The sequence below is a fragment of the Alligator mississippiensis genome, chromosome 1 (genome assembly GCF_030867095.1).
Source record: "Alligator mississippiensis isolate rAllMis1 chromosome 1, rAllMis1, whole genome shotgun sequence".
NCBI lineage: Eukaryota > Metazoa > Chordata > Crocodylia > Alligatoridae > Alligator > Alligator mississippiensis.
The window spans coordinates 231,430,461-231,454,843 of record NC_081824.1 but is presented as its reverse complement, the minus strand read 5'-3'; the positions used below and the strand labels follow the sequence as shown (position 1 = coordinate 231,454,843).

The 24,383-nt window shown below is 45.2% G+C and overlaps 1 protein-coding gene across 4 annotated transcripts in view; it reads right to left on the bottom strand.

Annotated features, from left to right (window-relative positions):
* RRBP1 (ribosome binding protein 1) overlaps positions 1–24,383 on the bottom strand; it is a 62,743-nt gene that overhangs the window by 14,597 nt on the left and 23,763 nt on the right. For all 4 annotated transcript variants that reach the window (XM_014593789.3, XM_019491043.2, XM_014593788.3 and 1 more), the window contains 14 exons: positions 19,966–20,114; positions 16,434–16,556; positions 14,464–14,616; positions 13,306–13,424; positions 11,638–11,791; positions 7,180–7,318; positions 5,827–6,014; positions 5,656–5,693; positions 3,423–3,513; positions 2,389–2,481; positions 1,576–1,668; positions 1,392–1,472; positions 1,094–1,183; positions 467–559 (listed from right to left, as the gene is read on the bottom strand). In XM_014593789.3, the coding sequence (XP_014449275.1) occupies positions 467–559; positions 1,094–1,183; positions 1,392–1,472; positions 1,576–1,668; positions 2,389–2,481; positions 3,423–3,513; positions 5,656–5,693; positions 5,827–6,014; positions 7,180–7,318; positions 11,638–11,791; positions 13,306–13,424; positions 14,464–14,616; positions 16,434–16,556; positions 19,966–20,114 (1,604 nt within the window). The remainder of the gene's footprint in view (positions 1–466; positions 560–1,093; positions 1,184–1,391; positions 1,473–1,575; positions 1,669–2,388; positions 2,482–3,422; positions 3,514–5,655; positions 5,694–5,826; positions 6,015–7,179; positions 7,319–11,637; positions 11,792–13,305; positions 13,425–14,463; positions 14,617–16,433; positions 16,557–19,965; positions 20,115–24,383) is intronic.

Below are 24,383 nucleotides of genomic sequence, written 5' to 3'. Positions count from 1 at the left end.
ACAAAACCCAGGAATGAGCAGAGGAAGAGGTTCTCCACCAACATGGGTGGGAGGGCCAAAGAGAACTAAGCCAGAGACAAAACTTCTTATACCCTGCAATTAGGAACTCGCAATGTTCACCCAGCTGGGACAGGTGGGGTGATGTGGGTGTGAGCTTCCCTGAAATAGAGCTGTCGATACTGAGGACAGCATGATCATGAGCTTTCTTCATTCTAGGAATCCTCTGTGCCCTACACAGTTCAGCTACTTCAGGAGACTCCAGCTTTGAGGAGTCTTTCACAGGCCAAAGAGTCACTGTTACTGTCTCCCCTTTCCCACCCCCTGTATTTCAGGCAAAAACCAGATGGGATCACGAAGATGATCACTTGCTCAGTTTACAAGGTAGATACACCAGTAACCCAATCTATCTAGCTACACTGAGCCAGGTTGCCATGGTCAGCTATACAAGAGAGTCTTCAGAACATACCTTTTGAAGTTCCTCTTCAGACACTGTTAGTTTTGCTTTCCACACCTGCTCCTCCTTTTCCACACTCTTCTGTAGGGCTTGGAGCATTCCTTCCTGCCCAGAGAGGAGAGGGAGTGTGAAGGAGGAAAGGCTGCTGAGAAGAGAAGGCTTGACAGGGGCAGTGCGAGCTTTTCCGCATAACAGCTCTCAGGGAGGCTCAGGCAATTAGTTATGGGCTCAGCTATTTCTTACTGACATCAATGAGCTCACTTGACTTTAAGAAGCAAAAGAGACTTCTACAGGGCAGGCTGTTTAAAGCAGGGAAAGGAGGGACATTCTTACAAGAAATTAAGAAACTGATGATGATGTATTAACAGCACAGCAGCATTTCCAAAGGCATTTCTAGCTTATTTCTATAAGCTGCCTTTTAGCACCTATAAGCAGGCGCTGTCTGAAAGCAGAATAAAAGGCACCAACGTTTGCAAGTACTCTGTGCAGCAGCTTCAGACAGTGTGCTGCAAAGATGCTAGACAAGCAGTGTACAGCATCTTGAAGGTGGCATGAAGTTCATCTTGCCTCCTTAGCAGCCTTTTCAAATCGGAGCATTGGGGGAGGGGAGGAAGAAGTAGCACCATGGACCTAGCCTACCGTCTCAGCAAGAGTGGTTCTGTATTGTTCACATTGTACTTGTAAAGTGCTCTGAGCTTCTTCTGCTTCTTGTAATTTAAGTGCTGAATCCTGGAAGGAAACAAGATTAAAAAAACACCCAAAACTTAGAACTTTTCCAGGGTTCCCCTCCAACGCCCTCCCCCACACATCCACATGCTACCACTATGGGGGGTTCCCCATTTGAGCTTTTCCAGTAGCTACTCATCCTTCCCCCAGTTACCCACAGGACATCAAGGGGTTCCTAGCATGGCTGCCTGGCATTTCTGAGCTTACTCACAACTGATTCTGTCTTTGCCATCTGCTGTTTCAGCATTTCCAGAGTCTTCTCCTTAAACTCTCGCAGCCACTCATTGTAAGTCTAAGGTTTAACAAAGCAGAGATAAAATTACAGCATCTGGCCACAATGCTGCCCATAGATTCCAACAAGAACCTTTAAGTTGTACGAGAACATCATCGCCTACCTGCTGTGAGGAGACTGTGACCTCTGGGAAAGCAGAAAGCAGTGTCTGCTGTGTGAGAGCCTGAACTGCACCAAGCTGCTGCTCTGACTCTTCCTGGAAGGAGACAGAGAATTTCATGAACTAAAGTTGCCGAGACAGCACCTCCCTGGCAGCCTGCTTAGGGCCAGATACTCAGCTTAGAGTTCACTGAGGTCCAAAAAAGCCAACTTGGGGCAGGCCTTCACCTTGGGGGTTCACACTTCCACCTTCAAAAGGGACAGAGGGGATTTGAACAACTAGACTGTTTCAACTCTGGCACACCATTAAAAAGAAAGAATCGGACTACCATTCTGGGAAGCTTCTGTGCGCTCATTCCACAAGATCTTCCCAATCAGAGCCCAAAGCACAGAAATAAGAGGGTTGTTGGCATCCTCTTACTTCCAGCTCTGAAAAAAGCATTTGCAAGATATACCAATAAATAACCCTGCTATCACCAGGGATACATCAAGATCTGTAAAGGATATTAACACCAGCCTTCAGGTAGTTAAATTATAAAAAACATAAGGTCACATCCAACGTTGCTTCTTTGCATTGTTTGTTCCTCATATGAAGAAAGAGCTGTTCCAATGAGTGGGTCACAGAAGCAGGCAAAAGTAAACCATTACAGCAAAGTTTACTGAAAGGGCTCAAAGAGGTCAGCACGTTTCAGAAAAGCAAAGGTTACCTAGAATCTGTACAGTCAGAGACACTGCAAAAATTGTTCTCCAAGACAAAGGCAGACCCCAATCCTGCAGCTGATTAGCCCTTGTTGCTAACAAAAAAACCAAGACTCACTTTTGCTTTGGCAGCAGCAAGCACCTTTTCTTCACATGCTTTCTCAGCTGTAGCCAATGCTTCCATTGCTTTCCAGTTCTTCTCACGAAGGTCCTGTTGAGACGACAGATACAGAACAGTGAGCCACAAAGACCACATAAGATCCCCATAAAAGCTTACTCAGCTCTATAATTGTTTAAGACCATGATGTGGCTCTGAAGAGACTTCTTATCAAGCAAAAACAGTTGCTCAGAACTCCTGTTCTGCATGTATCTGAAGATCTAGGATGGGGTAGGAGGGTATCCCTATACTCTAGTTCTCCGCTAATTAATCAAGTTATTGCAGTAGTCTGATGCACCCAGGCAGGAGCCTTGCTTTTGAAATTCTTACTGAAACGCAGCCTACCAGGCCTCCTAACAAGCCATTAAGCCAACTCACAGCCCTGTTGCCCAATATAAGAAGTATATTTGAAGAGGGCACCTGGCTGGTGAATGCATCAGGTCAGTCTTTTGTCAGCAAGGGTAGAGGAAGGGAATACACAGAAGCAGGCCTTCAGAAGGCCTATTTCAGAGCAGTAGCGAGTGAACCTCTCCTGCATGAGACACCAACCTGTGTCCCTAGCATTCCAGCCCTTCAATAGGATGGAGAAGACATTCAGTTGAGCTAGCTGGAGTACTTCTCCACCCCAGCCAGCCAGAGGAGTACAGTACCAAATGGCTTCAAAAAGTCCCTCCATTGCTCTTTCTGACAGTCCCCCATCTAACAAGATCACATGTAGCGAGTCACCTGGTAACAAGGACACCAGGTTGCTGGCCCTATGCCCTAACAGGAGCTCAGTGCCTAGCAATAAAGTTCTCACATCCCTCACTACACTGCAAAGTTTTGTTTGAGGCTAGAGACTGCCCATGGGTAGGGTTAAATAGACCAAGCAGGTTCCTAAAATCCAAAGCTTTATTTGTACTAAAACTAGAAGAGGGGATTCGAAAAGCAATACCTCCAATACATTTAGAGTTACTTCAGTGACAGAGGAAGGAGCCAGGTTTACCAAGACTCACATTGTTTTTTGTTTTCTGCTGCTCAGCTATCTCTTTTAGTTCCATGGCTTCCTTTTCTAACAAGGCGACTTGGTCAGATTTCTCCTGGAGTCTGAAATGAAAGATAGATGGGAGAGAATTAAACAGAGAGAGACACGCCCTTCTGTTGTTCTTCTAGACACGATCATGATCTATTCCACCCAAATCCGCTTGCAGAATAGATGCATCTACTGTGGATCCCAAGGGAAGTTCAGTCACATTGCATTAGCAACAATACACTCAAGCCACCTAAGTGAAATAAATGGAAGTAGCAAAGCTCTTTCCCCAAATGAAACTGCAGGAAGGTTATCCTCATTACTGGATAGCACGCCAATGCATTCACTGAATGCAATTTGTTGGCTTATTGCAGCGTTTCCTAAACTTTTGATACTTGGGGTACATTTTCTGGATTAAAACTTGTGGCATACTTCATTCACCAGTCTGTGGGCCAAATCCCATCTGTGGACCAATCCTGCCATGTAGAAGTGGTGGAGCAAGGGCCTGATCCCACCCATTTTTCATGAAATACCCTTTGGGAGATCACTGGCTTACTGCATTTAGGGAGTACCAAGTTTTTCTTGTACAGATAGAAGTGTACAATCCAAACAGAAAATGGTCAATAGGAAACCCACACAGTCAAAATACAGGTTTTAAACTGCATGAATTCTATAGAACACCTTGAGGTTAGCATGGGCTTAGGTCCAGCCCAACTCTCTACCTGACATTTATCTGGGCTAAAATTATTGAGAGCAACTTCAGGAAAAAATTAAGACCCAAACTTTTCACCACTAGAGATTGTGGCTGTCTCCATTTTTGTTTCTGGAGTGTGGCCTCCCTTCAATTCCCAAAACAGCAGAAATTCCCTGCCAGAGGTCCCCCCACCCCGTGTGGAAGCTCAACTTGGCTCTCGAGAACTGAGGCATTTGAGGAAGTTTGAAGAATATGGGGCCAAAGAACTCACTCTGATTATATTTATGCACTGAAACATTTTTCAGAGGTACTGTATTCCCAGAGACTCCTGCTGACTTAAGCAGGGGTTAACACTTAGCATTTAAAATACTGTTGTTTTTCAGCTGCTCTGTACAAATCTCATAGGGCTTTGCCTAGGCTTCAAGCTGACTCCAATTTAAAGGACTTGTACCATGTTCTCTCCAAAGAGGTGGAAGTCCTGGAAGACCCCTTAATCCAAAACAAATCCAACAGCTTCCGGTGCAGACCAGGCACATGCAGTGGTTTAACATCCCAGTTGCCACAACGCTTCCAACAAGTAACCCTAGCCCGAGACCTTGACAGGATTTGCACATACCCCACATTCTTTCAAAAAACTGGCTTGGAAATCATACAATCAGGTCCCTGAATATAGGGTTTCCCCCTTCCATCTCCACAAAAAAGTCTGCAGTCTATTCTAATGTTTTTAAGACTCTTAAATTACTACGGGACCAGATGCATGTTAACACTACCAGCAGAGCAGACACTCTACCAGCTCTTTGGGGTAGCTGGTACAGCAGATGCTATTACAGCATCTTGTCACTAAGCGACGACCTGTTTCCACTGAGTGAACAGCTCCAACTACAGGACAGAAAAGGTGGACACGCCATCCAAACCAGCTTAGTTTTATCAGATATTTCCCCAGGAGAAGCCTATACTGGGTTCTAGGAAGTTATACTTTTGTAGGGAAATACAGAGCAAGTCCATTTTTTGTTTATAGTTGTATCATTGCCAAAATTAGCATTGTATGTCTAGTCTTTAAACTGCTTTGTTTGGCTACCAAAAGCTAACTGAATTGTCACAAGCTTAGACACAAACATCCACCTCTACTCCCATATCCTGCAGCTATGCAAAAAATCAATCGACAGACATCCACTGCCCATTCCAGAGGAACTCTGGGTCTTCTGTATTCATGCTTTCACGTGCACTTGCAATAAAAATGTCACTTCAGTGCTAGCCTGAAATAACAGTTAATCCATTCTGAAGTCAATTAACACTTCTAGTCTGGGTTTACTATGGGGTCACTAAGCGCACGCCTACTTAACAATTTTATTTTGCCCTTTAATGATAGTGTGCAGGCTGTCCTTGCCTCAAGAGCGTCAACACGTTAACAGCAGCCAGGAAAGCCAAGGAAAAAGGCATTTCAACTCTTTCCTTTTTTAATGTTTCAATTGTTTTTTAGCACGCAGAAAGAAAACAGTGCTACTGGTGCACCCACCAGCCTTACCTTAGCTGCAGCTGGCTCACTTCTGCTTGATTAGCTTCCTGAAAGTTTAAAAAAAAAAAAAAAGGCTTTTTTTAGCTACCATATACTAACAGTCCCCCCCAAAGTGCAACTGAAGTACAGAGGGTTCCTATGAGATGGACAACCCCTACTCCCATGTCAAGAGCATGTGACCTGCAAGCCTTTATCTTTTTCTGTCTCCCTTGTCTGGCCTGCTTCCAGGAGGGCTTCAATGGATTTGATCCTCTCTGTGAGCTGCATGTTCTCAGCACTGGCCTCCAGCAGCTTTGTTTTCAGACCGTCAAGCTCCTCGGATTTGCTTTTTGTCTCCATTTCAGAGGAAAGTAGCTTGGCTTGAAGCTCTGTTGGGAGAAGTGGAGGAGGCACACAGAGAAAACAAAACACCAAAAGTTATACATCTCTAAATGCAAAGGCCCCAGACGAGGGCTTGAACTAGAACTTGAAATGACAAGGATTTGGTCCCCAGCACATGCCCTCACAAATGGAGGTACTAGGTTTGAGATGACAAGCAGCCAGCAAGGAACAAAGAAAGGCACCAAGGGGCAGGAATGCCAGGCACCAGGAACAACAGGACATTCATCCAGAGGAGGAGGATTGCAACAGTCAGCTTGAAAGGCACTCTGCAAATACAGCCATGGCCTCTCATTACCACACAGCAAATACTAGAGTAGGGAGAAGTCAGCCAACCTGAGCACCCAAATGCCCTTCCCTCCCATCTGGCATGTACAGAGAAAGGGACAATGTGTCCACGCAGCTGCACAGGTGGCAAATGGAAGAAGGGTGAACAGAACCCATTTCAAGCAAAACAGCCCACAGAGAACATTTTAGGGGAACTGGTAGATATACATACAAAGACAGCTAGACCACCTGGCACCTTCTGATCTCCCTTGCCCCCTGTAAATTGACCTCAGCAAACAGTTTCCAAACATGTCAGGTCCCTGTTCTCTCCCCACACAGGTGGACACTCTTCAGACTGACCATGTTTGTCCAGGTAACACTAGTGTAGCTACCACCCATGCTCTTGTTTGTTCTTGTGCTCAAGATGCATCCAGTTCTCCCACCATCACTTCAGGCCTCCTCCTGCACTTCTGAAGTATTTCTGACAACGCAAAACTAGACATCCCCAACCTAAGCCTTTGGAAAAGGCCATGAACTGGACTTCTTCTGGCAGATCTGAAGTGTATCTACACCCAAAGTTGTGTAACAGCAGAGCCCTCTGGTCTGCCAATGGAGTTACACCTTCTCTACCAAGCAGAGCAAGGTTTCTGTTATCATCTATCAAAAAGGTGCATGCAGACATTTCCATCGGCTTTCTGCCAGCAACAGCAGTTCCCCTCAACAGCCAAGACTTCTCTAGGGTACACTTCACATACTGGTGTGATCCCAGTGGAAGGAAACCAGAAGCATATTCTGCTTTCTGCCGGCAGAACTTCTGTCCATAACTGCCTTGGTTTCTGGAAATGAAATACACGTTAGTCAAGTACACATACTCCAGATATGTCTCACCAGTGAGGCTCTGCTGCTGCTCTTTTGTCTTTTCTGTGTCGGTCAGTAGGCTTTTGTAGCTGGTCTGGGTTTTGCGCAGCTCTTCACTTACTTCATCCAGCCTCTTCTGCAGCACTGTCTCTGTTTCTTTTTGAGAAGTCTGCCAAGAGGAAGGAAGAGAGATGGGTCACAGATACCAGAGCCAGCTTGGAAAGATCGTTCTCCATGTCTAGCGCCACACCAACCTGGCATTCAAAAGAAACGAGCAAGTAAATCTGCCCAAAGGAAGAAGAGAGAGGGTCCTGGACACCAACACCAGCCTGGAGAAATCATTCTTTATGTCTCGCTCTATATGCCAACCTGGTATTCAAAAGACTAGCAAGTCTTCCCACAGCATCCTCAAGGCAGAAAGTACCTCCTACTTCCAACAGGACAATTTCATTCCTCTGGTTTTAGTTTTGATAAAGCATGGACTGGAGATGTACAAACGCCCCGTCTCATTTCTGGGCTACAAGGACTCCCTTTAATGTATAACCCCAACTTCTCCCCTAGGTTGAGTAGGACAGATTACTGGGCCAGATCCAAGCTGGACATGCATTCTACCATGGCACAAGTCAAGTAGATGAGGATGCAGACATCTATCAGATTGCTTACTATCATGATAATGTAACGGACAAAACTGGTATGCAGGTGTGCACACTGTTTACCCAATATTTATGATGGGTATGCACAAGGCGACTGTGTGTACACATTTCCTGATGCAACTATTACAAATGGAACATGCCAAAACAATCTTCCTTCCAAGTGTCACTGTCCTTCTCCATGAACTTCTCATTTCAGGAGAGGAAAGGGAAAAACAGGATACCAAAAAAAGTGTTAAGAGAAGGGATGTGGGGCCAGCCACCCATAACAAGTTCACTCTTCGTACTCCCCAAAACAAGCTAGCTACATGCACACACAGCCTTAGAGCAGTGGTTGGTTTTTTTGTTTTTTTTCAAACTTCCTTAAGTCATGGCACACTTTCATAGCATTGAGTCATAGAGACATCAGGTTGCAAGGGACCTCCAGAGGTCATCTAGTTCAACCCTCTGCCTGAAGCATGATCGTTCCTATCCAAACCATCCTATACAAATCCATGATCTAAACCCTTGTGTTGTCAGAGTTGACAGCAATTTTACAAAGACATAATGCTCTAGACATGTCACTTCTGTTGCGGAACCCCTACCCCTATCCTCAAGGTTGACACAGAGCCAGACGACCCAGCCCCACAATGGTGGCAACTGCCTCTCATCTCACTCTGCCGTTACCCCCAGCGACCCTATTGTGGAACCCCAGTTTGAAAACCACCACCTTACAGCAACATACTCCACGATCCCAGCAACCCTCAGAGTGTCAGCAGTGTGCATACGAGATCAGAGTGCCGCTCAGCATTAGCTTGACTAGTTCTTCATCTGAGGTAGAGGTTGTTGCCAAAGCTGCTGTGAGCTAGAAAGTTTATTGAGAATAAAAGAGCAGAGGCAACCCTGGGAGGGCATCCACTTGCCTCTTCACAGAAAGGCTCAGAGACTAAAGGATGGAGCCCAGGAAGTAGGCTACTGCTGCCATGGATGTTTATAAAAAGGCCCAAAAACTAGTAATCAGTTCTTTAAAAAGGCATGGCCCATAAGCCAGGATGCGACTTTAAAAGCTAGCTCTATTACAGCAGCAGTCAAGCCTCTAACCTCCAAGGAACAGGGAACACAGCTGCTTACTTAGTGACAGCCTGAGCACACAATGGTCTCAGCTGAAGTGAAGCATATATAGGATTGCCACTGGCTTCCACTCTTGCAGTAATGCGAGGGGGTGGACACAGACATTAAAGACCTTGATGACTCAGGGTCCAGTTACTACACAACACATCATGCTCTTTCCATCAGTTCTAACCTCTCCAGGACTGAGTTCCAATGGAAGAGCATCTGTTCCCTACTGGAAAGCAGTCATGCTTATTTTGCTTGCTATCCAGTGTTTGAAGCACTCAGCTGCTTAGAGAGAGTCATTACAGACTGCAGCAGCATAGGGATAGGGAGTTCCTCTCAGCGTGTTTCACGCAGTGGAAATTTTCTGCATGGTTTGGGACAAAAAATGGTTTTTCCATCTTCGAGAGTGGCAGAGGAACAGCATGCTCCTTGGCACACCCCTCTTCAGAAAGGCAAAGTAAGGAATGTGATGATTGTGCTGAAACAGAGGAACTCCGAAAATTAAAAATCGCTTTCTTCCTATCGGAGCGGCCAGGCAGGCTAGAGTTACGACAGACGGAGCTGCAGTCAGCACTCCCTCACATTGGTCCTGTGCCTACGGTGGCTGGTTCCAAGTCAGGATTTAGAGACATTCCTTGTTCTGACTTCGAAAGCTCTTTCAGAGGAAAGGCACCAAAAAAAGAAGAAAAAAAAAAAGCACACCAAAGAGCTGCTGCCTGAGTAGAGGCTAGCAACATATTTATGACTGCTTAAGGAGATTTAGCATCTCAAATCTCTTGAGAATTTCACCTGCTTTCTCCTCCATTTAAGAAGTATGGATAAACCTACATTAATCATGCTTGCAGACTACTCGCGCTGCCCCAAGCTACACATTCTTTAAAGATGAAGGCCCTTGAAGTACTTCAAATTGAGTACTTGTCACTCAACTGAACATGGAGGGAGACAGCAGCAGCAGCAGCAGCAGAAAGGCCATGTTGCTGGAACCTCATTCAGGAGCAGGCTCTAAAGGCTAGGGGTATGTGACAAGAGGTCCTGGCTTGCCTGGCATCTGCCTCATCCTCAGTTTGGTCTTGTGAGGGTCTGTGGTCCTATCCAAATCAGCCCCCTCTGAAATTAGATCGTTTCTCTAACCATACAGTCCCAGTGAGTGCAGATGTGAATTCTCATGTGTTAGGACACACACAGTTTGGATTAAGAGCTGTCTAAGACCTCCGACTGCATCTCTACACGTAGAAAGGAGATAATTGAGGAATACTAAGGTTTGTAGAAGAGTTAAAATGTTCTCCAGGTCACAGAATCCCAGAAGTTGGGATCCTATGACTAGGAAGAATATGCTCAAAGGTCAGGGACAACATTGTGTCACGGGGTAAGAGGCAGTTACCCACTCCCATCATGCAGGGACTCCCTTGTGTCCCTTGTATTTGTGGAATCAAATGTCTCAAGATTCCCCTATAGACAAAATATAGAGTGAGTACTATTATCAGGGATATTTTTTTTAAATCAAGCCCTCAGAACTGTCCACTTCAACCTGCTTTCTGCTGTGGTAGCAGAAGTTTGTGGGGTCATAGTTAGTGGAAATAGATAGATATAGATTTTTTTTAAAAGCTACAGACTTTCTTGAAACAAAAAGCAACCTACTTCAAAGTTTGGAAGATCTATAAACCCTCCTGCCATGAGCCACCTAGCAGCCAGGGGCTGAAGGAGAAAGCTTTCCTTTGGAGTATGACCTCTTGCCATCTCTACAGATCTTGCAGGTTCCTCAGAGGCATCCATGAGTTAGCCCAGTATCCTGGCAGTGGCCAAATGAATGGCCAGTACCATGACAACTCTTAGATCTGCCACCTCTATGGTGTCACCCCACTGTACACTACTGCCGCCTGCATACAGACACACCTACAAAGGTAGACCATTTGCAGCTCAATCCATTATTAGAAGCAGATACGTACAAGGAAAGTCCAAAGCTTGCTTTAAAAACTACCTTGAACAGATGCTGTAGCAGCCCATCCACAACACCACCGAACTCATGCCAAGGTAGGGTAATCTTGGTGCTGCTGCTACCCAAGCGCATCATCACCAGTGGTATAGCAGAGACATATCCAAGATGGCTGTAGACATGCCCTTAACTGAAGCTACCTGTTAGTTTCAACAGCATCTCGAGCCCCAGGTATGCATGCTGGGTTTTTAGTCTGTTCTCCCTCAGGCTAGGTTACCATCCACAAGATAAACAAGCTCTTGTGGGGAACAGGAAAGGTCATCTATCCATTCATCGCCAGTCTCCAATATGCTAGTAACAGGTTCTGTGAATAGCCTTGGCATCACATCAGAGACTTGTGCTCTTAATAGGCCTTAGGACAAACAAAACTAAAATATTCTTCTTTGCAGCTTTAGAAGTCTCTGCCACTGATGCAATATGCTCAAAGAAAGCACTTCCATCCTCCTACCACACATGCTGCCCAAGTCATGATCCGGACCTCATTTAGGAACCTGAAATGTGCTACCTGGGCCTTGTAATCCAGGAATTTACAGAGGAAGAAAGGAAGCATGGTATGATTACGGGATGGTTCAAGTTTGCGCAAGGATACTGTGCCAGAGGCAGATCTCCAGAGATCCAGCCCAGTGCTCACACAGCAAGAAAGATGGTCAGAGCTATGGTAGCAGTTAAGGCAATTTTTTTTTCAAAAAGCAAGAGCTCTTTGAGTAGTAGGGAGGGGAGAAGAGAGCAGTTTATTGGTGCATTGCTGACCTGTAGTTGGTCAATTTGTTTCTCGAAGGCAGCAGCCTTGACCTCCAAGCTCTTTTTCTGCTGTTCTTCCTGCTGCAGCGTCTCTGATTTTTCAGAAAGCTCTTTCGTTAGCTTGCTGCATTCTTGACGGAGCTTGGCCAATTCAGCGTTTTGCCTGAATAGTCAGAGCAGAGTAATTTTAGTGCCCAGATTCTTATATCTTCTCCAAGTCAGTTGCAGATAGCTATACTTCCCAAATCAACACTTCACTGGATTTTTACTACATAAAATCTTCAAATGCAAAATGTATCTGCAAACAGGTCATTTTTCCCCTGCTTTCTGGGACATGCAAGCTCCACATGGGAGAGCTTTTTAAAACCATCAAAAATCATTTTTGCTAAATGGTGTTCCAGCCAGGGGCTACACATTTCCATACTTAGAGTTGCACAAGTGTGAGGATACAGGCTTCTAGATCCAAGACTACATTTTTAGAATCCAGGCAATTACTTTACAATGACAGGTTATTGGACACAGCATTAAAAAAAAAAAAAAATTAAAAATCTGTAAAATGCGTAGCATTAGTTCTTGAATCTTAACTGTACCTGGATTAAAAGTTGTACAACTGCTTAAAAAAAAAAAAAAAAGAAAGAAATTGGAGTGTGTAAATTCTCATGCCCATTTTAAAATGAGGATAAAGAGATACTAGAAGAGCCAAGGAGCCAAGCATGCATTTTGCAAGCCACTACCATAAAGTGTGTTATCAAATTCATCCACCCTTTGCTCCTCCAACAGCTCATGATTTAGCTGTGCTCTCAACTGTTAGAGCACTCCATTTGACTGCCATCTTAGATCACTATTTCACAGAAGAATTTGTGGCAGTCAAGATGTCAACCGCAGTCAACCATGGAGCTATACTGAAGTCAGATAATGGACAGACAATAAGGGCCTGGCCACATGTTCAATTAATGGCATGATTAGACCAAGCTACAAAGTTATCACACATTTTTTTCTGGAAGAATGTTGCAGCTTAATGCTCATTTTATCTCACCATTAATTGGCTGAATGTGTAGCTGTCACAACTTAATGGCATGATTACCTGGTTAATCATGCTTGAAGTGTAACATGTAGGAGGCCTAACCCCTCTGACCTTAATCTAGTAATTTACCCCCCACTTAGAGAGGACATTATACCATGGTAGACTGTCAACTAGCAGCCTCCTCCAGAACCAGATTAGCAAGGTGCAGAATGGCAAAGATTCTGCAGCCCATCAGTAGTGAAACAAGTCAATGTGTTTTCCTCTCTACCCCAAACACACACTTCTTTCAGGATCTAAATTCTCAAAGTTGTAGGTCATGCGATTCATTCCAGTTCTCCTTGATATGCCTTCCTATCTGGGCAGACAGCCTCTTGTGATGCCCCAAGAGCTATGTATTACAACAGCTTCACAGCCCTCAGTACATTATGGGAGATATAGTCCAACTGGAGATCCTAGTGTCTGGGACACAGGAGTAAGCAGTTCAAGTACCTCCAATTCCCATTTCTCATTACAGGAGCAGAGCTTTTTGGCCTGCCAGGGGTACTGGCTGTGCCCAGGCTTGGCTGGATTTTTGTGATGTGTAGGAGTTTCCTATACACAATCCAGACCTGGCTCCACCTGCTCTATAGCCACCAGAAAGTGTGTTCTCTTACTTGCTCTCCGTCTGGCTTGTGGCTTGGTTTAGGGCATCCCTCAGAATAGAGTTCTCCTGCTGCAAACGAGCCAGCTGGGTGTTCGGCCCATTCTCCAGCTGCTCTTGAAGAGACCGGATCTGGAAAGTCAAAGATGGCAAAACACTATTAGCCCTCCTATAACATACAGACCAGCTCCCCCCGCACTCCACCCCTTACCCTCCTAATTAGCCCATTGCAGTTTTTCTTTAGAAGATGCATATGGTTTAATGCACACAGAGCAGGTGCCTTCTGCAAGTGTTTTAAAAGCCTCTCACATGTTATAATCAGACATCAAAACCCAACAGGGAGATGGAAGAGAACCATCTCCCATCTCATCAAGACAATGCCTAGAGAAAGAGCTCTACAGAAGGAGTTAGGCTGGCAGCAGTTAAGATATTCTAACCCCTACTCCACCCACAACCCACCCCACACCCATGTATATACAAAAGCCCTTCCTAAGTGGAGGTGCTACCTTCCCTTGTTTAAAATCATAAAGCTGCTTTTTGTACAGTCAGAATGCAAAAGCACCCCCAAAGGAAGGATGAGCTGTTCCAAGATTCCAGTTCCACCCAGGCACCCTCCCTTCCGTCACAGCTCTGAAGTAATACTTCTCTTTTAACCATTTCAATAGCTTAGACATCCCTGGTTCTTTCCAACTACCAGATAATTTCAGAGAGTAATTCCCACGAAGGGATCTGTGGTTGTTTCCAGAAAGTTACAATCTTTTGAGACTGGCTGTCCTTCTGCAAAACATGCTAGCACTCAACATACGACAGGTGGGGCAAGCTCTTAGTCTGACATTCTGCATACATATCAGAATGGTTTTCCTGGTCTTCAAAAAAAGCTACAAGTCCTGAAGGCCAAAGGTCAAGTCCCCTGTACTCCATGACATGTACAGATGTAGGAAAGCCAGACTAAGGTTGATTGCATTAAAGCTTTAGATGCATAGTTTCATAGTTCATGCATGTTCAGAGCCTCAGCCAAACTGAGGTAGAAAGGCATGAAAGTCACTTAGTCCTTATGCCAGCAAGCAAGATCAGCGCTGCACACCAAACCCAGCACAACAAGGACATCTGTTCTCAACTCCTCCAGACTTTGCCTGGAGCATGTGTTCAGAAGTATAGCAAATCCCCCTACCTTTCCTTGTAGCTGCTGAGTTTCATTGACATGATCCTGGTAACTAGCCTGCATACGAGCCTGTATAGCAGCAACCTCTTGCTCACGAGCCAATAGCTGCTCTTTCAGCTTGGTTTCAACGCTGACAGTCTTTGCCTTCTCAGCTGCGAGTTCCTTCAAGAAGATGGAGTTTCACTTAGTTTCCAGCAATTTTTTTGGGGACATGTCTTGTATAACCTGAGACATTTAAACACTCAGCAATTTTATGCACTGCACCATCACCTGCTTTCACACCATGGGGGGCTAAATTCATCTCCAATAAAACCCTTTGCATTTCTTCTTGCAGGTCTTGTTCTGAGCTGTGGCCACTGGATGTCACTGTTGTTCCATACTGGATCAGTTAAAAGAACAGTGTGAAACCTACAGTTCTCCAGATCAGTAAGCTCTTTGATTATACCCATGTCCAATGTGGGCAAGCCCTCCCACCTGCTTTTTAAATGAAAGCACACTCTGTCCTACAGCCATCTGATTTCCTATTGTGCTACACTCCCCCAAGAACACGTGTTATTTGTAAGCAAATCTGTAACACTGATAGGGCGAGGGTTTTCTGGACAGGTAGCAAAAAGAAGACAGATGTACAGAGCGATCCTGAGCCGCACACCCCTTTGCTAAGTGTCACCGCACTGGTAGCATTTTCATTTCTCCTGCTCTTACATCAGGCATATTGAAGTGTGCTCTTGGCCTGTCTCTTTTCAGTCACATGCAAGGGCTTGATGTGGCTATTTTAGGGAATCCTTGGGTAAAGTGGATGCTTTCAAATGCAGGAACTGTACTCGTGGCCCAGGAGGCTCCATCCAGTCCCATGTTGCTTGGTAAGGTCTAACTCATGGCTTGAGCTGCATAGTATGGGGGCATGCTGATGTCAGTACATAGGATTTCTGCTTTAGAGGAGACATTCAAGTTTGGTTCTCGTGCGCAGAGAGGGCTGGAAAAGTTACAGCATCCACAGAAGGGATATTTTTGGACACTGGATTGCCTTCAACACAGGCACTATGCTGAAGTGTGTGTTCACTGTGTACATGGACAGGAAGGAATTTTCAAGACTAACAGGAACACAGGTACATTCAGTTCTTTCCACCTTCCTCCCCCACAAAGTGCCAGTAAACAGCCCATTCCTGAGCTTTGGTGTCGAGGAGAAAAGATGAGTTTGGAATAATTCCTATCCTCGTGAGACTGCAGGGCTTCATGAAGTCTTTATTTAGAGATCAAAACTAGGGGTAATTATGACTGGTAGCGGTTTGGGGGAGGAGAGGGAAGGGGGGGAGGGGGAGGAAGAAAGATGGCTTTGACCTCTAATTACCAATTTGAGTTAAAACAAAAAGTAGACTCCTTTTGTACAAAAGACACTTCCTTTTCCAGCTGACAAAAAAGGCAGGGGGGAGGGGTAAACACCGCACTTAACCCTAACGCTTAGCAAACATGAAATTGTGCTCATCCACCAAGTTCTATAGAAAAAGAGAAAAGAATTGTGCACCCTTTTGTCAGCTTTGGCTTGGGGCAGTTTTGCAAATGCCTTACAACCTGCTTTCATAAAGCTGCATTTTACAACTGGAACTAAAACTTAGCATGAGCCCTCAGAAAGGCATTATGTTTGTACAGTGCTTAGCACAATGGCACTGTGGGTCCATGACTGCACAGGCTAATGCTTTGAATCTCTACGTGGGCTCCACATACAAGTCAATGTCATACCAGGCAACTGTTTTTCACATAAAGGGAGCAAAGAGGTTTTAAAAAATAAATAAATAAATAAAAATAGTAAAAGACATCAGCTAGATTGTGGAGCCCAGCCCACTGGGCAAATCATTAACTGCAATTCCTAGCAGACAGGCAGTTATCATACTGTTATCACATCAAGCGGGAGGAAGAAAGGCAGTGTAACTACCTAGGTTAGAAGAAGTATTAGAGACATGTAGAGGGCACAAAGCTCTTACCTTGTTAAGCTCCCTCAGTTTGTTTTTGGCAGCAGAGGCATCTTCCTGTTCAGCAGAGAGTTGCTTCTCTTTCTCTTCCAGTTGGCGTTTCAGCACAGTAACTGGGTCACCTTTCTGTGTTGCCTAAGAACAAGAGGTCACACGCTGTTTGTACAGGCTCTCTTAAAACCTGCTTATTCATCAGGGCATTGTAGGAAAATGTGCTTCCATCTTCAGACCCCAGGGCTGGAAGTGACCTGAAGGCCATCTAGTCCAACCCTCTACACAGATGCAGAATGTGCTGTTCCTAGACCAGGGGTGGGCAAAATGTGGCCCGTGGGCCAGATGCGGCCCACCAGGCCATTCTATCTGGCCTGCGGGGCCCCTACAAAAAATTTAGAAAATTAATATTCATCTTCCCCTGACTGCCTGTCATGTGGCCCTCGATGGCTTGCCAAAACTCAGTAAGAGGCCCTCCACCCGAAATAATTGCCTGCCCCTGTCCTAGACCATCCTGTCAAGAACACCTCCTCTTAAGCACCTCATAAGAAAGTGATTCTACAGCTTCCCTGAGCAACATGGTCCATCAGCCTACAGTTTTTGCAGTAGAGGAAGTTCCTCCCCGATATGTAATCTACATTTGATTTGCTGCAGTTTAAAACCTATTACTTTGGTTTTCCCTTGCTACAGAGAGCAGGAGACAATATCCCGCCCCATAATTTTATTTGCTCTTTTAGCAGCTGCACCATGCTGCAGAAGCATGTCAAGCCTGTGATCCACCACAACTCCTAGCTCCTTCTCAGCTACACCGCTACCTAGGCAGTCATCTTCCGTTCTGTCTGGGTGTTTGGTTTTCCTTTTCAGTGAGGCACCATTGTTTTCCTCTGTCGAATTCCATTCTGTTGTAACTGCCCAATTCTCCATTCCAATCTTATCTTCTGTAGGAGAATCAAGTTTTCCCAGTTTGGGGTTATCTGCAAAACTTGAGCAGGAAAGCTCTCTTCCTGCATCCAAATCATTAAGTAAGGGAGTGTTCAATAACACTGTGCCCAGAACAGACTCTACAAACCCATCTCAATCTACCTATTATTCCAGCAACAGGCCCATTTATAATTATTCTTACTTAAGGTTATTCAGTCATGTATGGAGCCATGTAACAACAACTCTATCTAGTCCACATCTTCAGCATACTTATGCACACCAGGGGAAGACAGGGTGTAGAACAGGGGTGGGCAAAATGCGGCCCATGGGCCAGATGCGGCCCGCCAGGCCATTCTATCTGGCCCGTGGGGCCCGTAAAAACAATTTAGAAAATTAATGTTTATCTGCCCCTGGCTGCGTCACAAGACCCTTGATGGCTTGCCGAAACTCAGTAAGCAGCCCTCCATCTGAAATAATTGCCCGCCCCTGGTGTAGAACCACTGAGAACGTACACACTTGGCCAAAGCAATTGTGAAAGAGTCTTCTGCTAGACCACAGCTTAACACAAGAGCTAAGAGGAAAAGTTTCCTACCACCAGGGATGTAAAAAGACTATGGCGTTGAGTTAGTACAGCAATGCAAAGTCTCCTCATTTAATGGGGAACTAGTCTTTGCATTTTTTATCTGGAGTGAAAGTTCAGAACTAGGCTCTCAGACAAGAGCTCCACTGCCTCCAGTGGAGTTTGTTAGCACAGAGAATGCCCCATGAAGTGGGACCAGTTACAGAAGCCTTCCACCGACACAGGTCTGGAAAGGGTACAAAGTACAGAGGGTCTTCAGGACTGCTGACTCCACAACACAACAAAGCATGTGTAAGGAACACCAAACAGTTCAGCACAGAGCACTTCATCCACAGATGGCAAAGCACTACAAAGAACCACTGGCTCCATTTTCCACACATGGGGAATTTCAAGCTCTGCTTTGCCATTAGAAGATGGCAGGAACCCAGGTCTTCAGAACGCTTATCCAGTCTCCTCACCACTAGACCTTGCCTCCCCAAGATTGATGCTCTTAGGATTGTTACACGTTCAGCATCCGAGTTGCTCAAATGTAGACTGTTGCAAATACTAGCCCGAGTTAGGAGCAGTCACACCTTAAGGCTAAAACCCTTCTCTGGCTGTCCCCCCCATCTGCACAGCTGTGACTTGCTACAAGAGGGCTGGCAAGCAGGCACTGGACTATGAGCTATAGTTGTGAGTTGCCACTACTGAGCTGGTGAGCCAAGACAGGCTTCTAACCCTGCACTAGGTAGGGGTGTGGAAGAGATGCAGGGAGTGGGGCAAGGCAGGGGGCCAGAGGGCAGGAGCATGAAGCTAGAAGGTGGAGAGTTAATGAAACATGGGTGGGTAATGAAGTGTGAGGTAGAAAGGAAATGAGATGGGGGAAGGATGGTGAAGAGAAGGAAGAAGTCAGCCGCCAAAATATAAAATAAAAGAGAAGTAAAAATAAAAGAATTTAAAAATAAATAAATAAAGGAAAGTAAATTAAAGAAGGCCTCATGTTTTAATAAACTGAGACTTGGATTTAGGGTTGTTTGTCATGCTTCCCAGGATGGCTAAGAGGTGGGAGTGGTGAGGGAAGGCACTTTTAGGGGAGCTACTGCCCCTGTCCAGAGAAGAAATCCCCAGCTCATGGGGATCTGATCTGACCCCCTTTGTTCTACCCTTCCCCCAAACCTATCCAATACCCTGAGACCTGGCTAGCTCCTATGTGCTCTGCAGGCTGTTTGCATAGGATTGCACACCTGGGGGTGGGAAGGTCCCACACCTAGAGGTTGGAGGCAGAGTTAGCTTAGTGCCAGAAATCACCCCTGGGCAAGAGTTTAGGGGGTGGAAAGTTTGTCCCTGCAGAACAGGAGGTGGGGGAGGGCACACGGCATCCTGAAGGACTGCAACCTGGATGGCTCATCTGTGGGGAGTGGCCACACATTAATGGAGCACAAGCTGGGTAACACGGATCAGAGACAAAGCCTGCCTTGGAGTGGCGTAACTAAGCTGCCTAAAAAGTGTGCTTAAGACTACTTTCAGGTGTTAATGTGTGCACAATCCAAGGGTTCAGAGTTCTAGGAGCCACCTAAAATTAAATGTGTAGCAAGGTCCTTATAGGTGAGTGTGGAACCCCACATTTCCCTTTCACTGTCACCCAAGATCACATAAGAGCCTTTAGCAAAATAGTGAGCATAACACAAAGTTAAGGCCCAGACTATTCAGTTTCAGCCACGAGATCTGACGTTCCACTGAGCAACCTCCAGTTACTGCCAGAAGAGACAAGGTGATCCTCTCATTTCAAAAGGCAGCTTATGGAGAAAGTTTGTTAAGTTGGCTTAGCCAAGTACATTGCATCTTATGAAAGTGGGTCAGATCTTTAAATACAAGTATCTCTATAGTTCCATCTGATTGACACCAGCTGAGGTTCTGGCCCACGATCTCCAGCCCCTGCACTCCTGGAACGGGCCTGTGTCACACTCGGGCCAAGAGGATGTTAGAAAACTACATGAAGCAGCTGCTGGCTGCTCTCACTTTACCACAGGGAAGTCAGCAGCCGATTTGCTCCGAGCTAGGGAGTTATACTACCGTGTGCCACGTGTCCTGGACAACACCGGCTCTCTCTGACAGGATCTCGATGAGTTGCTGGGCCTCTCCCTCACTGAAGATCATGCTACTAATGGTGGAAACCAGGGTCTTGTATGGCAGGTAGAGGGGACCATCAGCATCTGTAGGCACTGAAGGGAAAAACAAGAGTGGGGGTGTTATATAAAGCAACAAGGTATTGAACAATAGCAAGTTTGCAACATGGGGATTTGCACCAGTTTATAAAGTTAGTATGGACTCACCCATTTTGGATCAAGGGTCTTAGGGTATGCCCAGACAAGCAAGTCATCATGAAGCAAGACTGGCTATGAAGATGATTCACTTAAGTGCCTGCATTCATGCTCCTACCTAGTGGTACTTAAGTCACACTTTACCCCTCACCAAAAAGCAGAGCAAGGCATTTCATATCTACCACAGGATAAAAGTGAGCACATGGGCTGTTGCCACAAAGCAGCCAAGGAGCTACAAAAGTTCACACCAGGCAAGGCATACCTTGCAGCTGATGCCACCCTATAGCTTAGCTTAAGCAAATTCCTGAACAAACTCACTAATTAACCAAAATACGCATCTTCAGTTTCTTAGCAGTGGTTTGACTAGAATCATTTTTAGTTACCCTTTTACACAGGGTAGTACAAAACTGGCAGGAAAGATTTGAACGGTATGTGCTGTCATCCAAACACAAGACCAATTCATAAGACACTTAAACACAGAGAGAGAGAGAGAAAGAAAAAATGAATACAGGACAGCACAACAAAAGGCAACATTTTTGGTCTATTGTTTAGTAAGGCATGTATCAAGGTCAAACAATCCTCAGTCAGAGCAATTCCCAGCTCACAGCAAAGCATAAGAGTGAACTTTAATAACTTAGAGGTGAGCAAGTGGGGCTCACATCAAACCTATGAGCATCTAGTTAGAATCCCATAGCAATGGCATGGCATTAAAAACAAAAGCTTAAAATTTTTTGGAAGTCTTCAGAAGAAGAATCAACATCTTGGTATGGACCAAGTGGTGACAACAGAGCATACGCCATTTCTTCCTATGCACCTTAATTTCTAGAGCTCTGGCAGTTCATCACCCACCAGCTTGGGTAGTTATAGATTAAGTTGTTCAGACACAGCAGAGATGGAGGACAGTTTGAGAAACAGCATTTCTCAAGATTAGTCTTCAGAAGTGGATTCTGGAGGTAACATCGCTCCTGAAGTGCTACAGCAAGTTGTAAAGAGTCTGCATTTAAAAAAAAAAAAAAAAAAAAAAAAAAAAAAAAAAAAAAAAAAAAATCGGCATCTGCACAGGAGCCAAGTGTCGGTGAAAACAGTCAACTTTCCATAATCTGGATATGTACAAAGTGACCAATATGAGGAAGAACATGCAAGCATCCCCTGGCTTGGAGAGCTGGTCCATAAAGGTATGGCGCCTGCCCTACCTCTCCAAACCGTTTCATTAAAAAGAGCTATTTCTTGCTTGAAGATAGTAGTGCAGAGAACCTCAAGTGATGGCTTATTATCAAGGCACCATGTTCTGCAGGAACTTGGTTTCAAGTTCTACCAATGCATCAGATAAGTTTTAGGAGAGGATGCTCTCCTTTGTGACCCTAGCTAATCCAATACTAGCCACTGAGAAGATCCATGGCCTTGAAATCAAAGTATTCTGTTACCGATGTAGCTCCAGCTCTCAGTGTACATCTCAGGACTAGTCTACACACAAAGTCATTCTACAAATAAAAAAGGCAAGACGTGATCCATTCAGTAATACAGGCAACCGCCGCTTAGAACTCTTAATTGGTTCTCCAAAAACCAAACTTTAAGCAGAATAGTGTTAAGCGAAACCAATTTTGACAAACCAAGATGGCGACAAACTGGCGCTAAATTGCACAGTGAGGCTGCATGATGCCAATGCACTGTGGCGCTAGTGTACTCTCCCTGTTGCCAGCTGTACAATGCCTGTGAGCGTTATAACAAAACTCGCTAAGCCCTAAGTAGAATCAGGTATCAATATAAAGTGATAGCTATAGTCAAATAGCGCTAAGCAAAACAGTGTTAAGCGGGGGTTGCCTGTACAAGTATACACAGAGAACCTATAACAGCTTAAATTCTGGTCCATTTCCCCACGTGCACAAAACCACAGACAGAATCAGCTTGAGGATTTCCCAGCTAAACAGTCCATTATGAGCTGTGAACTCCCCAAGGTCACACCACTGCTAATGGAAAAGAGCATCAACAAGTGAAGAGGAACCACGTGGTCCTGAAAACAGAGTTTCTTGGTGGTGTTTCTTTTTCTTATAAAAGGAGTCAAGATTCTAGAGTACTTCAGAATCACATTCCCCTGCTTTAGGTCCTCTTCCCTCTGGAAGGGAAGAAAATTTCATACAGCTTCTAGCTAGCCATCTACCCCGGCTAAGAACAGACACTGCATTTATCCCTGGATACGTTGTGCTTCTATTTGTCCCAGGTCAGGCATATACACACTTAGGCACACACTAAACCTCGATTTAAGAAGGGGAAAATGCAATGCTGCCTATAAGACACTGTATCATTGAATCAATCCTAGAATAAAACTATACAGACATACTTTACAATATTCCCAGGATAAACTATTACTACCTCTTATTTGGGAAATGTTTTTAGGATTTATCCTGGTGCAACAGACATGGATGTCTATGTTTGCATTCTGTCCCGAAATAAAAATGTTTTATCCCAGGAGAATTGTGATGTCTGTTGGCAGCTTTAGTCTTTCTGTTTACAGTGATGACAACTCTTAGCACTTGGGCTACCTATAGATGCGCTGGTTCGCATGCCAATTAGAAGGTGTTGGAGCAGACACAATTAATTGAGTCTGCTCTGCGTTCCAATCAGAATGCTCCAGCATTGCCTCGCCATCATGTTTATTAAGACCCCGTCCCCCCCATTATAAATATGTCTACAGGGGCCCTTTAACTAAAGCTCCTTGAAGGTGCTTTAGTTAAAACACCCCTGCAGGCATTTTAAAACATGGGGAGGGGGGCTTAAAACAATGTGACAGTGACCGTTTTTAATTAGAGTGGTTGTCAGGAAATGACTCTAATAAAAACAGCCCATCCCCACCCTCAAGCATGTGTATAGGCACCCTTAGTGTCTTGTGTTCAAACTACACTGCTGATCCAAAGGTTGCAGACAGAAGTCCAGCTCCTGGGTCCAGCTCACAGCAACTCATAGAAAGCACCATGAGTTAAAAACTGATCCTCGCAACCCAATGGATGTTAGCTGATGGATCAGGAGGGTGAAGGATGAGCTCCAGTTAGGAGCTGGGTCTCTACAGCCTCTTCTCCTAGCTTTACCCTGCATCTTGCAGCTCTGCTTCTGTCTCTGGATGGGAGGGAGAAGGCAGAGAAGGGAGGTCTATTTTGGGCTTCTCAGCCCCCCTGGAGTGGGTAGATTAAAGCTGCCTCCACCCCCGAGATGAGGGGCTCTAATCCACCCCCCACTCCAGCAGGACTGAGAAAACCCTATAACAGACCTTCCTCCCCTGCTTTCTCCCCACTCCCATCCAGAGAACAGCAGCTGCACTGCAGCAGAGGCAGACAGATTAATGAAAGCACTCCGCTTTGGAGCATCTTCATTTGAACCCTCATACAACAAGGGTTAATTTGTCGTGTGACTGAAGCACTGTGCAGCCGTGCTGTTCTGTTTGGGCCTGGCTTTAGAAGCACTTTCAAAGGGCCCATGCCACAACAAACGTAATTTCTGTCTGCTCCCAAAGGGCATTTTTACGTGTTGCGGGGTGCAGCGCCAGGCACTCTAATTTGCCAGCTGTGACAATTAGAAGTGCCTGTGTGTCATGTGCATCAGTGTCCCCATGCTGAAAAAAAATGGCAGCAGGGCACTTTGAACTAAAGCTCATTGAATGTATTTTATTTCGAAGCACCCTGCCACCATTTTTGCAGCGTGGAGATGTGCAGCGATGCAGATACACGTGACGCAGGCTGCCAGAGCACATCAATTTCTGTGCTCCAGCAGACTCGATTAATTGAGGCTGCTCCAATGCATCAGAGCAGGCTCCACACACGTGTACAGGAACCCAAAGAAACCATTTCACACCATGCCTGGGGCCCTGGCTACTACTTCTGTTTATATGGCATCAGCCACTACTTGTTCAACCTGTATTCTGACAGGGCCAAATCTCTACCAAAACTGGCAAGCAAGGGGTGAATTTAATTTGTGTGTATAATCAAGTAAAACTAAACGCTTTCAAGCCAGAAGACTGCAGCTGGATCAAAATCAAAGCATTTTCAACAAGTGTTAAACAAGACACTACCCCCACCCCCAGAAAATAAAATTTGAGATTAGACCAAACTATTTGAAATCATTGCAAACACCTTTGCAACCATAATTGTGTTCAAAAGGAAAAAAAAAAAGTCACTCAAG